The 16,601-nt window shown below is 40.4% G+C and overlaps 1 protein-coding gene and 1 long non-coding RNA gene across 8 annotated transcripts in view; one reads left to right on the plus strand and one right to left on the minus strand.

Moving 5' to 3' along the window:
- Positions 1–16,601, plus strand: part of ppp1r9a (protein phosphatase 1, regulatory subunit 9A) — a 237,037-nt gene that overhangs the window by 175,889 nt on the left and 44,547 nt on the right. For 6 of the 7 annotated variants that reach the window (XM_059972572.1, XM_059972573.1, XM_059972574.1 and 3 more), the window contains one exon: positions 1,065–1,260. In XM_059972572.1, coding sequence (XP_059828555.1) covers positions 1,065–1,260 — 196 coding nt within the window. Of the gene's footprint in view, positions 1–1,064; positions 1,261–7,831; positions 10,538–16,601 lie in introns of those variants that run through there. The other variant, XM_059972577.1, reaches the window with a different exon arrangement.
- LOC132395674 (uncharacterized) overlaps positions 1–16,601 on the minus strand; it is a 44,863-nt gene that overhangs the window by 7,006 nt on the left and 21,256 nt on the right. The window lies entirely within an intron of this gene.

A 16,601-nucleotide genomic window follows, 5' to 3' on the forward strand; every position in this document is an offset into this window, starting at 1 on the left:
GCGTCGCTTAGAATATTGTGTGTAATTTGAGTAACCTTCCTACAAGAAGGATGTAAATATAATTGAAAGAGTGCAGAGAAAATTTGCAAGGATGTTGCTGGGACTTGAGGACCTAAGTTACAAGCAAAGGGCTTTATTCCCTGGAATGTAGAAGATTGAGGGGAGATTTGATAGAGGTATACAAAATTATGAGGACTATAAATAGGGTAGATGCAAGCTATTTCCACTGAGGTTGGGTGAGACTATGTCTAGAGCTCATGGGTTAAGGGTGAAAGGTGAGATGTTTAAGGGGAACATGAGGGGGAATTTCTTCACTCAGTGAGTGGTGAGAGTGTGGAATGAGCTACCAGTGCAAGTAATGGATGCGGGGTTGATTTCAGTGGAATTTGGGTAGGTATATGGATGGAAGGGGTATGAAGAGCTATGATTCAGTGCAGGTTCTTGGACTTGGCAGGTTAATGGTTTGGCATGAACTAGATGGAGCGAAGTGCCTGTTTCTATGCTGTAGTGTTCTATGACTCTAAGACACCACAGGATTATTTGGGAGTGTCTTTGGGATGAGAAGCATTTGCATCCACTAATTGTAAAAGTGAGGCCTGGTTTCTCTTGGTTCAGATTTGCAAATCCTGGCATGTGAATGTAGCACATTTCTCATGTAAGCTAATCTGCAAAATTATTTTCTCTAGACATTAGGAACGTACTGCTGCTTGGGACATGTTGGTACCAGTAAATTTGCTGAGGAATTTTCAAAATATTGGCTCTTCAGACCTTGGAATTCCAGTAAAGTTTTTTTTTTCAGAATTAATTGGAAGATCAACAATTCTATTTATTTAGCAAGTTGTTTTAAATAAATATTTGTTGGACATGATTTATTGGTCGCACTGCCATCCAATAGATTTGAATGTTGGGAAATGGCCTGCAAAGTGCATTTTTCTTATCTGTGACTAAAACAGTGGAAATCAATATTAATTGGCGAAGGAAGTATTTTAATAAAATTTTGGAAGCCTGCCAATGGTTATATACACTTAGTTTAGTTTCATGATTTTTTTTACTTGTAATGGCAGGATCTCCAATGATACACTGGAAAGTTTAACAAGCAACATTTCAGGAGAATCATCTTCCTCCATTCCACCTTGTGTACTGTTATCCTGGTTTGGTGAAGGTTCAAAAAGATACAACTCTTCCAGCAATTTGCCATCTCCTAGCAGCTCAACAGAACCATCTTCTGAGAGCCTTAGCCCAGAGAAACAAAGATTTAAGGTAATTTACAACTTATTTTGTACATGAAAAGAGGATGTGATAAGAAGTCTCATTCACAAAGTTTACTAGGAAGTGATAGAAGGTTGAGGACATGTAATTGAAGGACAGATTGAACAACCCAAGTTTGTCTTCTCTGAATTGAAGGAGGCTGAGAGGAATCTGGTAGAGGTTTATAAGATTATGTGAGATATAGATAGAGTTGACAGCCAGTATTATTTTCCCTAGGTTGAAATGTTGAATAATGCCTGAGGGCATGTATTTCAGGTGAGAGGAGCAAGTTCAAAGGAGATACAATGTGTGGGGCAAGTTAGTTTATACAGAGAGTGGTGAGTGCCTGGAATTTGCTGTCAGGGGTAGTGGCAAATAAAACAGAGGTATTCAAGAGGCTCTTAGATGGGTACATGAATGTGCAGGAAATAAAGGATATGGATATTGTGTAAACAGCAGGGATTAATTTAGCTAGACATTTGATTATTAATTTAATAAGTTCGTCACAACATCCTGTGCTGAAGGCCTTACTGTGCTGTACAGTTCTGTGTTCAGCGATGTAGTCTTGATTGTACAAGATTATAAATATGCAGGATTTTCAACAAGTTTATAAACATTTTAGTCAATATTTCAGGCTTACTTTTAAAATGGTGTATTAAATGATTGCATATTTCACTAACAAATTCACATCTGAAGAAAGACAGCTTTTATCTGACTCAGAAGTATTATTAAAGATAAATTGGCTCTGAATTTACTTTATCCAAATTATCTATATTTTCATTGGGCTGTATTATGTGCCCAACAGCCAGAATCGATGTGCACCTGTACTTAGTTGGGCCTAATGCAGAAGGCCAACCTCCCCAGCCCTCTGAAACTTGTATAGTATCAGTGACAACTTGATTTCAGGCAGAAGTTGTCACAATGAGGATCCAAGGTTTTAGTATATGCTATTTTCCATTCTAAAATCCCTTTAAATAGTAATAGATTTAAAGGTGTTGCCAAAATCAAATCGCTGGAAGTTCAATATGCAAATTATATGCAAGTGGTGTATTGGTCTCTTGCAAGAAAATATGAATGCAGCTTAATGAAATTAAATAAGATGATTGGAAGACTGCAGTCTAAATATTGTGTGCAGATTAGGTCTTCTACCTCAGGAAGGATGTGTTTCTGATTGAGCAAGGATTACAAATTGATTCCTAGGATGGGAATATTGTCCTACCAGAACAGAATCAGTAGATTCGACCAATACCATTTTCCATTTAAAAGAGTTAGGTTATCTCATTTTAAAGAGATTCTTATACAACTTAACTGGATAGATGCAGGAATCTTACTTTCCCTATGGTAGGATATCCAGAATCAAGGGTCATAGTTTAAAAATAAGAGGTTGAGCATTCAGGACTTCAAATGAGAAAATAATAAGAATTCTCTACCAAAAAGGGCCGATGAGACTTGGTCACTGAATATATTCAAGACAAGGATCAATTTTTTTTAGATATTCAGGAAATCAAGGAAGGTGGTATTAGAACCTAAAAGTAGCATTGGGGAAAAGATCAGACACCATCTTACTAGAATGTGGACAATTCCACTTTTATTTCTTATGTTGATGTATTTGCAATGTAATATCAGTTATCACTGAAGTTTGTTCAAAAGTGGAAAAATAACATGTAAAACTCTGAAACAAATTAAATATATTTTTAAAATGCCAAGATAGTGAATTGGGTCCTGTATCATTTCCAGTTTTGTTTATAAATGTAGTCTTCTTTGTGTAGAAATAATTATAGGAGTTTTGCCTTCATTGATTTATTTTTTGTATGGGACTTAAGTTATTTGAATAAAACAATTGGACTTTCTGCAGCTGTAACTTGAATGTTGGGCAAGTGGTTGTAAAATTAGTATGGTTCAATGGTAGAAGTAGTGTAAAGCTTTTGAACATGAATTTCCACAGCGAAGTAGGATTAAACACAAGAGATTCTGCTGATGCTGGAAGTACAGAATGGACTTACTGACTGGTGTACAGATATTGTTCCTGTTCTCAAGCCAGATGGCAAAATGAAGATATGTATAAATGTGACAAAATAGATGAGGATGAAAAATTTTTGGATGTAGGAGAGCAGTAGTCTGCCACATGGATGATATACTCATCTTCGGAGGCTCAAGTAAGAAACATGACAAAAGAGTGGAAGCTGCCTTGGAGAAACTAAAACAGGATGGAATCACCCTGAACGAAACACCAACTATCCTCAGAGGGAGTGAAACCAGATTCAGGCAAATTAACAGGAGTTCAGAACATGGAACAACCTAAGAATGTATCAGGGAATCGCAGTTTCCTTGGTATGGTAAATCAGCTGGAAAAGTTTGTTCCAGATTTGATTGGAAGCCAATATGTGATCTCCTCTCTCAGAGAAACATTTGGACCTGGAATGCACCACTTAAAGCAGAGCTTATTTCTCTGCCAACACCAGCATTCTTCGATCTGAGCAAAGCAACCAAAGTCTCAGCAGATGCTTCTTCCTTTGGCCTAGGGACAGTGTTCAATCAAAATTGCAGTAGTTCATGGAAACTGGCAGATGCATCAAGAGTTACTGAAACAGCATTATGCTTAAAAGGAGATGCTAGCTCTTGTATGGAACTGTGAACGTTTCAACTTGCACTTGGTAGACACTAAATTCCTACTTGAAAAAGTCCACAAGCCATTTGTCAGCCTCCTCAGATTGAAGCACTTGAATGACTTACCTCCAAGTCGGTGCAGAGATTCGGAATGAGGCTTATGTGATACTGTGTAGACACTGAACGTGTCCCCAGCAAACCTTTCACAATGCCAGACACTGTTTCAAGGATGCCATGCAAAAGTGAGTGGACAGCTGACTCTGCCCTTGTAGCTCAGGTGTGTGAAAGCTTTCCTGCATCACAGAGTAAACTGGATGAAATCCATGCTGTGTTGAACAAGGGCAAAATCTGCATCAAGGTCCTTAATACAGTCAGCATGAGTGGTCAGCTGTTCCAAAAGGAGCTCACAATTCAGATGTTACTGGCTTGAAAGAGACACACTCACCATCCTGTTTAAGGGCTTCAGACTCCTCATTTATGCTTTTGTGCACACCAAAATCATCAGTCAAATCCACCAAGGACATCAAAGCATTGAAAATTGTCACCTAAGAACAAGGCAATCTGTGTGGTAGCCTGGTCTGAGCACACAGCTGGGAGATTACATAAGGCAATGTGAAGCATGCAGAGAACTTCACAAAACTCATGCCAAACCTCTCTATCATATAGAACTCCCAGACTTTACATGACAAATTGCAGGCACAGACATTTTCGAATGTTGAGGTGTCCAAGCTGTCCTGTACATCCTCAGCATCGGTTAAACAGCACCTGAAAGCTGTATTCGCTCACCATGGGCTGCCAGAGACACTTGTGTCGAACAATGGTCCACAATTCAGCTTTTGCTAGGAACTGAGTTCAAACAGCAGGCAAGCTGTTGATGGTAACCACAGGCAAATGGAGAAATGGAAAGAGCAGTGCAAACTGTTAAGAGTCTCCTACTGAAGGGAAAAGACCCCTACAAAGCACTGCTAGCTTATCGCTCCACACCTCTTGTGAATGACTGCAGTCTGTTGGATGGGCTGGAGACTGAGAACAAGCCTGTTGTTCTTCTTTCCCTCCCCCAACCTCACTCGCCAGACTTAGACCAATTGAGAAATTTTGAGACAACACAGTGTGAGAAAATGAGCAGCAGGCATGATCTCAGACACAGAGTACAATCTTTGTCTCTATTCAGGAGTGGTGAAATAGTTGGGGTTTTAGACCAATTCACTGAAGAAACAATAATCCGGCAGCATGCACCACGATCATTTGTGATCAGAACATCACAAGGTGAAATCAATAGACAATAGGTGCAGGAGTAGGCCATTCGGCCCTTCGAGCCAGCACTGCCATTCACTGTGATCATGGCTGATCATCCACAATCAGTACCCCATTCCTGCCATATCCCTTGACTCCATTATCTTTAAGAGCTCTATCTAACTCTTTCTTGAAAGCATCCAGAGAATTGGCCTCCACTGCCTTCTGAGGCAGTGCATTCCACATATCTACAACTCTGGTGAAAAAGTTTTCCTTCAAATCAGGTGGAACAGGTGTCCATGAAAGGTATAGAAAGAAACAGTGGCCTGATCCTTATGACGAGCGCCACCTACCTGAGATGGATGCACCTGTTCAAGAATCTACATCCACTCCAACACTTCCAGGAAGCTATACAGATATGTTTGTTTATCACAGAGATATACTCTATAAATAGCTTAGGGCAAGTGACTAAAGACGCAGAATAATCCTCTCACTTTGCTAGTGTGTTCAGGCAGTCTACCCTGACCTCCGTTAGATTTGGTGTTCTTTGAAAAAGATTTCTAATGTTCTTTAAAAGAAAAGAAATTGGTGAAATAGCTGAGGAAAACAGACCATTAAAAACAAAGAGAAAGACTGTTATAATGTTGGCAATTCTTTTTTATGTTTATGTCAGGAGCATAAGTTATGTGCAATGGGTAAAGTGAACTGAATTATTCAATTTCAGTGACTAATTTCAATGCAGTTCTATAGACAAGAAGAGCATACCTCATTTTTCTTTTTCTTCAAGAAGGAAAGATGTTGTGGTAGTTAATAGTGGTATTCCTATGTCACTCAGTTAGCCACTCCCACATGGGTAAGTTCACATTTTGTATAAGAAGCATTATCAATGAAGTTCAGTTCAATATCCTGCAAGGCTAGCCTTCTGATGTGTGCTCTGCACTACTGCTGATAATGAACGCAACAACAGAAGTTAAGAAACAGGATGTTTTGAAAATTTTGCAAACCTTTAGGATAGAAAAGTCATTAGGGCCAGGCAGGATATACCTCGGGTTACTACAGAAAGCAAACAAAGAGATTACTGCACTTTTCTCAATGATTTTTGCCACAGGAGTAGTACCAGTAGATTGAAGGATGTCAAGTGTCATTCCCTTGTTCAGGAAGGGTAATAGGGAAGGTAATTGTGGTCTAGTGGCAAGGACCACAAAGGTGTGTGGTTAAGAGAGTTGGAGCAGTGCTTACAGGACTGCTTTGAATTGGTGGACTGGACAATCTTTAGAAATTCATCTTTGACCCTGAATGAATATGTCACAATTGTTACCGACTTCATCAAAATTGAGGTGGATGAGTGTGTGCCTTTTGAGAGCATACTGGACATGCCCAAACCAAAAACTGTGGATGAATCAGAGATTCACAGTTTGCTGAGGGCTAGATATACGGTATTCAAGACCGGTGATCCAGAACTATACAAGAGGTCCAGGTGCAACCTATGGAAGGCTAATTCAAGAGTGAAGAAACAATTCTGATTGAAGTTAGAGGCGGAATTGGATACACATCAGCCCTGGCAGGATTTGCAGATCATTACATCCTACAAGGCGAAATCTACCATCGTGAATTGCCTTTTATGCATGCTTAAAAAGGGAGATTAAGACTACACCCGTATGAATCCTTGCAGCATCTTGTGACCCTGTGATCACAGTCTCGGAGGTCGACATTATAACATCTTTCAAGAGGGTGAACCCTCACAAGGCATCAGGCCCTGCTGGCATACCTAGTAGGGCACTGAAACCAACTGGCAGGAGTGGTAAAGGACATCTTCAATCTCTTACTGCTGTAGTTGAAGATTTCCACCTGCTTCCAAAGGCTGACAGTCATACTAGTTTCCAAAAAGAGAAGGGTGTGCTGCCTCAATGACTATTGCTCAGTTGTACTCATATCTACTGTGATCAAGAGCTTTGTGAGATTGTTCATGGCCAGAATCAACTCCGCCTAAGCAAGGTCCTTGTCCTGCACATTTGCCTCTTGCCACAATAGATCTAAAGTGGTGCAAATTCGCTAGCTCTCCACTTCTCCTTGGACCACCTGGACAATGTCAAGTTGCTGTTTATTGATTACAGCTCAGCATTCCACACCATCATGCCCTCTGTTCTATCAACAAGTTTCAATACCTGGGCTTTGCTAACTCCCTCTACAACTGGATCCTCAACTTCCTCACTGGGAGACCACAATCTGGGTGGATTGGGGATAAGATCTCCTCATTGATAATCAACACTGGCACACCTCAAGGATGTGTGGCTAGCCCACTCTTTCTGCACTCAATATTGTGTAGCTAGACACAGCTCAAATTCCATCTATAAATTTGTCAATAACACAGCTATCGTAGACAGAATTTCAGGTAGTGATGAGGAGGCGTACAGTAGTGAGATAGGTCAGTTGGTTAAGTGGTGTTGCAACAACAAGCTTGCATTCAACATCAGTAAGAACAAGGAATTCATTGTAGACTTCAGGAAGGGGAAATTGAGGGAATACATACCAGTCTTCATCAAGGGATCACCAGTGGAAAGGTGAAGAATTTCAGGTTCCTGAGTGTCAACCTATTGATGCATTTAAAAAGAAGGCATGAAAGTGGCTATATTTCATTTGGGGTTTGAGGAGATTTGGTACATCACTGAAGACTCTCTAGCAAATTTGTACAAATGTACTGTGAAAAGCATTTTAACTGGTTGTATCGCCATCTGTTATGCAGGGGCCAGTCACAGGATCAGAAGAAGCTGCGAAAGTTGCAAACTTAGGCAGCTTCATTACGGACATTAACCTTATCAGCATCATAGACTTCTTAAAAAGTTGATTCAAAGGCAGTATCCGTCATTAAGGACCCAGGACATGCCTTTTTCTTATTGCTACCATCAAGGAGGAGGTACAGAAGCCTGAAGAGAGACACTCAATGTTTTAAGAAAAGCTTCTTCCACTCTGCCATCAGATTTCTCAACAGACAATGAACCCATGTGCACTACCTTGCTTTTTATTTTTGCTCTTTTTTTGCACTACTTAATTTAAGTTGAAGTGCTGTATATGTTATTGCAAGTTATATTTTTAATTCTTCTTTTAATTAAACACTACTACTGCTGCAAAACATTAAATTTCGCAACATACGAGTAATATTAAACCTGATTGTGATTCTGATTCTAGGAATAATCCTGGGAACTGTAGATCAGTGAGTCTTCCCTCAGGGGCAGGTAAGCTGCTGGAGGAGACTCTTAGAGATTAGATTTATGAGCATTTGGAGAAACAAAGTCTGATTAAGAATAGTCAGCGTGGCTTAAAAAGGGGAAGGTTATGCCTCATGAACCTGATTGACTTTTTTAAGGAAGTGGCAAGAAGAATTGATAAAGTTAGAGTGGTGGATGTGATGTATATGGGTTTTAGTAAGACATTCAATAAGGTTTCCTATGATAGGCTCATTCAGAAACTCATTAGGCATGGGTTCCAGGGAAAGTTGGGAGCATGGATTCAAAAGTGGCGTGCCCATATAAAGGAGAGTTTGATGGTTGATGGAGTGTATTCTGACTGGAGGTTAGTGACCAGTGGTGTTCTGCAGGGACCTGTTCCTGGTACCCGTGCTCTTTGTGATTTTTATAAATGACTTGGGTGAACAAGTGAGCGAGTTAGTAAGTTTGTAAATGACATGAAAGCTGATGGTATGTATAGTGCAGAAGGTTATCATAACTTATAATGAAACATTGATGGGATGCAGAGCTGGCTGAGAAGTTGCAGATGTTGGATTCTGATGTTTTAAATTCTAGTGTTCTTTTAGAAGTTGGGAATGAGGCATAAAACTTGTTGCTTGATGATCGTTTTATTAAGATGTGATAGAACAAAGAGAACAGGACAATGACAGGACTGCTACTTGAAGAGAGAAACTAAAGATGGTGCCTGCCTTGCATAAAATAGCTAATTTTGTACCCAAAGATAAGGAAAATTCCATTCAAATCCATAGATAAAAGACAACTAATTAGAAAATACTTATTCAATACTGCAGTAAAAATACCAATGAAAGAACTAAGAGGCTTCCAGAGTTACACTTTATATAGCCACTAGAGGTATATTAAATTGTTACGCACTCAAAGGCATTTTAAAATACGCAGATAATTAGTAGTTAAACTGCAAAGAAAATGACAGTCAGATCCAACAATATCCCCCTCCCTTTGATTCTAAATCATGTTTAGAATCATTAGAATAATTAGCTTGTTAGGGCTATGGCTTGTTCACAGTCATCGTTAGGAGAGGCCAGGTGATACAAATTTCAAAGCTTTATAAATACCCTGATTCCTCAAACCTTGTCCCAACAATCAGCAGCCATGGGCTCCTCTAAGCAGCTCCCTAGTACTCTGAAAATGAAAATAAATGATGCCCACAAGGCAGGAGAAGGCTGTAAGAGCGTTTTCAGGTAGCCGTTTCCTCAGTTCGTAATGTAATTAAGAAATGGCAGTTAACAGGAATGGTGGAGGTCAAGTTGAGGTCTGGAAGACCAGGAAAACTTTCCGAGAGAACTTGTAAGATTGCTGAAAAGGCAAATCAAAACCCCTGTTTGACTGCAAAAGACCTTAAGGAAGATTTAGCAGACTCTGGAGTGGTGATGTGTTGTTCTACTGTGCAGTGACACCTGCACAAATATGACCATCATGGAAGAGTCATCAGAAGAAAACCTTTCCTGTGTCCTCACCACAAAATTCAGGCAAGAAGTTTGCAAAGGAACATCTAAACAAGCCTGTTGCATTTTGGAAACAAGTCCTGTGGACTGATGAAGTTAAAATAGAACTTTTTGGCCACAATGAGCAAAGGTATGTTTGGAGAAAAAAGGGTGCAGAATTCCATGAAAAGAACACCTCTCCAACTGTTAAGCATGGGGGTGGATAGATCATGCTTTGGACTTGTGTTGCAGCCAGTGGCACGGGGAACATTTCACTGGTAGAGGAAAGAATGAATTCAATTAAATAGCAGCAAATTCTGGAAGCAAACATCACACCATTTGTAAAGCAGCTGAAGATGAAAAGAGGATGGCTTCTGCAACAGGACAATGATCCTAAACACATCTTAAAATCAGCGCAAGCTGATGGTTATGCCATGGCCCTCACAGTCCCCTGACCTAAACATCATTGAAAATCTGTGGATAGACCTCAAAAGAGCAGTGCATGCAAGGCGGCCCAGGAATCTCACAAAACTAGAAGCCTTTTGCAAGGAAGAAAAGGCGAAAATCCCCCAAACAAGAATTGAAAGACTCTTAGCTGGCTTAGAAAGTGTTTACAAGCCGTGATACTTGCCAAAGGGGGTGTTACTAATTACTGCAGGGTGCCCAAACTTTTGCTTTGAGCCCTTTTCCTTTTTTGTTATTTTGAAACTGTAAAAGGTGGAAATAAAATGGTAATCTTGCTTAAAATATTGAAGAAATGTGTCATCTTTAACTTTATGCCTTTTGGAAATCAGGTCATCTTTTACTCGCTTAGCTATTCACAGTAACAGAAATTTTTGAGCAGCCCTGGTCAACTTTTGAATACCACTGTATACTTAACAATCACAAGGAAATCTGCAGATGCTGGAAATTCAAGCAACACACACCAAATGCTGCTGGAACGCAGCAGGCTAGGCAGCATCCATAGGGAGAAGCTCTGTCGACGTTTTGGGCTGAGACCCTTTGTCAGGACTCACGAAGGATCTCGGCCCGAAACTTCGACAGCGCTTCTCCCTATAGATTCTGCCTGGCCTGCTGCGTTCTACCAGCATTTTGTGTGTGTTGCGTATAGTTAACAATGTCCAGTAGTTCCTGACCTGCTTGAAGTCTTTTAGCTGGAGTATTTTCAACAGTTTTGGGCCCCATATCTCAGAAAAGATGTGTTGTCATTGGAAAGAGTCCAGAGGAGGTTCACAAGGATGATTCTGGGAGTGAAGGGGTTTACATTCGAGGAGGCGTTTGGCAGCTTTGGACCTGTACTCTCTGGAATTTAGAAGAATCTGGGGGGGTGGGTCTCATTAAAACTTACAAAATGTTGAAAGGACTAGACAGAGTGGAGGTGGAGATGTTTCCTACGATGGGGGATTCCAGAACCACAGGGCATAGCCTTGAAATTGAGGGGTGACCTTTTAGAACAGAGGTAAGGAAGATTTTTTTTAACCAGTGGATAGTGAATCTGTGGAATGCTCTATCGCAACCTGCAGTGAAGGCAAAGTCCATGGGTATATTTAAAGTGGAAGTTGATAGTTTCCTGATTTATCAAGGCATCAAAGGGTATTGTGAGAATTCAGATATTTGGGGTTGAGTGAGGTTCAGAAGCAGCCATGATGGAATGGTGGCGCCGACTTGATGGTTGAATGGCCTAATTCTGCACTTATGTCTTATAGTCTTATGATTAGTGATTTGCTCACTGTAGCCCAACAGCATGAGCATTGTGAGCAGGAGGTTACTAGCACATCAATCACAAGTGCTGATTTTGCTCATTGGATACCACTTTAGCTCACTTGCACTGGCTAGTGCGTATCCACTTACTTTTGCCTTCTAATTTAACCACCGAGCTGGCAATTAACTGTACTTGTTAGGGATCTTCCCCGCAAGCTCCCAGTGCATCCTTATACTGTTTCTTAAACAAGGCCAACTTGCCCGGAATCAGGCTGTATCCTCCTGTTGGATCACTCCAAATGGCAGATATCTGTTAAGCAGACTGGTTTTGTTTTAAGGTGGCAATACTGAAGATTGGTGACAGCTTACTGGCAGCTCATAAAGCAAGAAGTACAACTAAGTACTTTATTAATAACACTTTTTCTGTGGAACATTGTGATAAATGATCACCACAAGTAACAAAAAGACAAAGATGAGGCTGACTTGAGGGTCATAGTGTGTGGGTGTGGCATAAAGTTGGAGTGAGGTCGAGGTGTATTCAAGGAGAAGTGGTTGGAGTGAGATCAAGGCATATTCGAGTCGGAGTTGGGGCGTGTGAAGAGAAGCCTGCGGAGGAACTTCAGAACCCATTCACCTAAAGCAAGGTTTGATCGAACTACGCACTGGACCAATTTGGAAAGGTCAAGTATGGCCTGGAACATGGCATGTCAATGCAACAGGGTGAGGAACAACCCAGTGTTTGGACGATTTAAATGTCAAGCTGAAGGGATTGAAAGGGCAGGGCTTAGGGATCAGAGGTAAGGGTTGGGCCGGTTCTGCATACTTCTCCACAATGTTTACAGTGTTCTCTACTGCTCTAAGGCTGAGGCTGTGCCCTGCTCCAGCTGCCCCAGAGTTTGTGTCAATGGACTCACTTTCATTCTGAATGTTGTTTGCTTGCTTTTATTGTTTGCACGATTTTTGTTTTCTCGCTCTGCACATTGAGTGTTTGTTGGTCTGTTTTTAAATGGGATCTTTTTGTTTTTTTGTTATGTGGCTGCATGTCAGGAAATGAATCTCAGGGTTGTATAGTTTATGCATACTTTGATAATGCATGTACTTTCAACTTTGGACAGTTCATCTACCATAATGTATATATCAGCCTCTCTGAAATCAAGGGCTTCTGGCAGTGACATGTGATGCTCTGTTACCACCTCAAATGGGGTTAGATTAGTTTTCTTGTTTGGGTTGCTCTGATGCTACATAAGACCACAAGAAGAGCTGTAGGCCAAGGTATTGCCTTCCTCATGATACTTAGTCATTTGAAGAATCCATTCATCTGTTCAAACTGTCCTGATGCTGCTGGGTGACGTAGGCAACGAAAAGATCATTCAATGTTCATATAGACAATGAAAAGATCATTCAATGTTCATCCATCAACATAATTCCTGGCAAACACTCCCAGTGAAATGTGTTCCTTGGTCGGAGTTGATGTAAAATGGCAATCCCGATCTAAGAATATAGCCTTTGATCAGAGCTTTTGCTGTATGTGTGGTACCGGCTTTCCTTGCTGGATTAGCTTCCACCCATCTTGAAAACTTGTAGACTATTACCAGTGTATATCAGTATCCTTAGCACTTTGGAGGAGAAGTGTAGTCCACTTGCAAATGTAAAAATGGACCAGATGGTGCAGGAGCACTTAATTGTTGTAGCTTTTCCACTGCTTCAGGATTTGTTTTCTGACGTGCGAAGCATCTTTCAAATATTTGTCAAGCTTGTGCCCTTAACTTTGGATTCCACCATCATTGGGAGTATCTGTCCATCATCTTTTGCACTCCAATGTGTCCAAGGGAGTGTATTTGCTGTGCCAGACATGGAAGCAACTTAGTGTAGCTACTACTGTATAACTATACACCATCTTGTTTAACCTCCAACCATGTTCTATCCAGAATCACTTCTCTTGTCTGGACCATTGGACTTGCATCTCTCAGATATGTTCGTCTGTGATATAGAGTCCAACTTTATTTCCATAATTCCAGTTGCCAGGTTCACTACATATGTTCTGGGTACTTCTTTTATTTCCTTTATTCTTTCCCATGCTGCCCTTTTTACAGTTTAATCCGTTAATGCATTTCCACTGCTTTCCATTGTAGTCATTTCAGAATGGCTTTTATGTTTTAATATAGCAACTTCTGATGGCAGTTGTATAAATTCCAGAAGTTCTTGTACTACTTGATCATTCTTAATTAGAGTTCCTACAGCCTTAAGTAATCTTCCTTGCCTATGTAGGTTTCCAAAGTCTTTCTTAGGTAACAATGAAAGTATGTTGAGAATCATTGTAGATATTAGTTTATCATCCTTCTGCCAACTTAACAAGCCTCAGTCCAAGCTTTTAATTCTGGCTGTTGCAAAGAGGTACCAGGAGCCATGTCTCCTGATGCCAGAACTTCAGTTTCAGAAGCAACAGTCCATCCAGCCATTCCAATTCCTCTCTCAATCATTGAGGAACTATAAGGCCATAACACATAGAAGCAGAATGAGGCCACTTAGCCCATGAAGTCTACTCTATTTTCCCTCTCAAACCCATTCTCCTGCCTTTTCCCTGTAACCTTTCATGCCCTAACTAATCAAAAACCCGTCCACCTCTGCCTTAAATACGCCCAGTGATCTGGCCTCCACAGCCACCTATGGCATTGAATTCCTCAGACTCAACAACCTCTGGCTGACGAAATTCCTTATTTCTGTCCTAAATGGATGTCCCTCTATTTTGAGGCTGTGCCCTCTGGTGTTAGACTCCCCACCAAAGAAAACATCCTCTTCACTTCTACTCTATCTAGTTTTTTCAACATTTGATAGGTTTCTAGGAGATTGCCTCCCCCCTATTTCTTCTAAATTCCAGTGAGTGACTGTTTATATAATAATTCTTTCATTCATGGAATCATTCTCATGAACCCTCTCCAATGTCGACACATCCCTTCTTAAATAAGGGGCCCAATCCTTATTTAAGAATCCTCCAAATGAGATCCCACCAGTGCCTTACACAGCCTCAGCATTACGTCGTTGCTTTTATGTTCTAGCCCTCTTGAAATGAATGCTAACATTGCATTTGCCTTCCTCAGTGCCAATTCAACCTGCAAATTAATCTTTTGGGAATTGCACGAAGAGTCCCAAATCCTTTTTCACCTCAAATTTTTAAATTTTCTCCCCATTTAGAAAGCAGTCTGTGCTCTTCTGCCTTCTACCAAAGTGCATGACCATACACTTCTTGACGGTGTATTCCATCTGCCACCCCTTTGTCCATTCTCCTAATCTGTCTAAGTCCTTCTGCAGCCTCTCTGTTTCTTCAACACTACCTGCCCCACCAACTGTCTTTGTGTCATCTGCAAATTTGGCAACAAAGCCATCAATTTCATCATCCAACTTATTGACATACAACGTAAAAAAAAATTGGTCCCAATAATTACTCCTGTAGAACACAACTACTCCACCAGCAGCCAAACTGAAAAGGGTCCGTTTATTCACACTCTTTGTCTCCTGTCAATCAGCCAATGCTTTATCCATGTTTGTATCTTTCCTGTAATACCCTGGGCTCTTACCTTGTTTAGCAGCTTCAAGTGGGGCACCTTGCCAAAGGCTTTCTGAAAATCCAAATTAAAAACATCCACCAATTCTCCTTTCCTTTAAGGAATCCATGCTGACTTCAGTCTATTTTATCACATACCTCCAAGGACCCCAAAACCTCATCCTTAATAATGGACTCCAACATCTTCCCAAGCACTGTCAGGCTAACTGCTTATAACTTACTTTATTTTGCCTCCCTCCCTTGAAGAATGGGGTAACATTTGCAATTTTTCAGTCCTCCGGAACCATGTCAGAATCTATTGATTCTTGAAAGATCATTACTAATGCCTCCACAGTCTCTTTAGCTATTCTTTTAGAATCCTGGGGTCTAGACCATCAGGTCCAAGTAACTTATCTACCTTCAGACTTTTCAATTTTCTAAGCACCACCTCCCTAATAATAGCAATTGATCTCACTTCTGCCCCTGAACATTCTTGAACTTACAGTATACCAGTAGTGTCTTCCATAGTGAAGACTAATGCAAAATACTCATTCAGTTCATCCAGCATTTCCTTGTCCCCATTACAATTTCTCCAGCATCATTTTCCACTGGACCAGTAGCTACTCGCCTTTCTTTTACTCTTTATATATCTGAATAACAGTTTGGCATCATTTTTTTGATATTATTGGCTAGTTTATCTTCATATTTCATCTTTTCCCCACATGGTTTTTCTTAGTTGCCTTATGTTGGTTTTTTAAAAAAATCCCAATTCTCTAACTTCCCACTAATTTGCGCTCTATTATACATCCTCTCTTTTGCCTTTATGTTGGCTTTGACTTCCCTTGTCGGCCACAGTTGCTTCCAGAAATTCCAGCCGTTGCTGCTCTGCCATCATCCCTGCTGGTGTACCCTTCCATTCATTTTTGGCCAGCAGCTCTCCTATGCCTCTGTAATTCCCTTTTCTCCACTGTAGTACCAATACATCTGACTTTAATTTCTCCCTTTCAAATTGCATGGGAATTTTATCATATTACAATTACTGTTTTCTAAGGGTTCCTTTACCTTAAGCTCCATAATTATATCCAGTTCATTACACAACACCCAATCCAGAATTGCTGATCCCCCAGTAGGCTCAACTACAAGCTGCTCCAAAAAGCCACCTTAGGGCACTAAACAAATTCTCTCTCTCTTGGGATCCAGCATTAACTTGATTTTCTTAATTTATCTGCATATTGAAAACCTCAAGACTATCGTAACATTGTTTTTTTGACATGTTTTTTCTATCTTCTGCTGTGATTTGTAAACCACATCCTGGCTACTGTTTGGAGGCCTGCAAATAACTTCCATCAGTGTCTACTTATCCTTGTATTTTCTTAACTCCACCCACAAGGACTCTACATCTTCCAATCCTATGTCATTTTTTAAAATATTTGATTTCATATTTTATTAGCAGAGCCTCCTCTGCCTACCTTACTGTCCTTTCAATAGATTGTGTACCCTTAGATATTAAGCTCCTAACAACAGTTTCTTTCAGCCTTGACTGCATGATATCCACAAGGTCATTCGTGCCAATCTTTAACTGTA

The sequence above is a fragment of the Hypanus sabinus genome, chromosome 6, assembly GCF_030144855.1.
Source record: "Hypanus sabinus isolate sHypSab1 chromosome 6, sHypSab1.hap1, whole genome shotgun sequence".
Classification (NCBI taxonomy): Eukaryota; Metazoa; Chordata; class Chondrichthyes; order Myliobatiformes; family Dasyatidae; genus Hypanus; species Hypanus sabinus.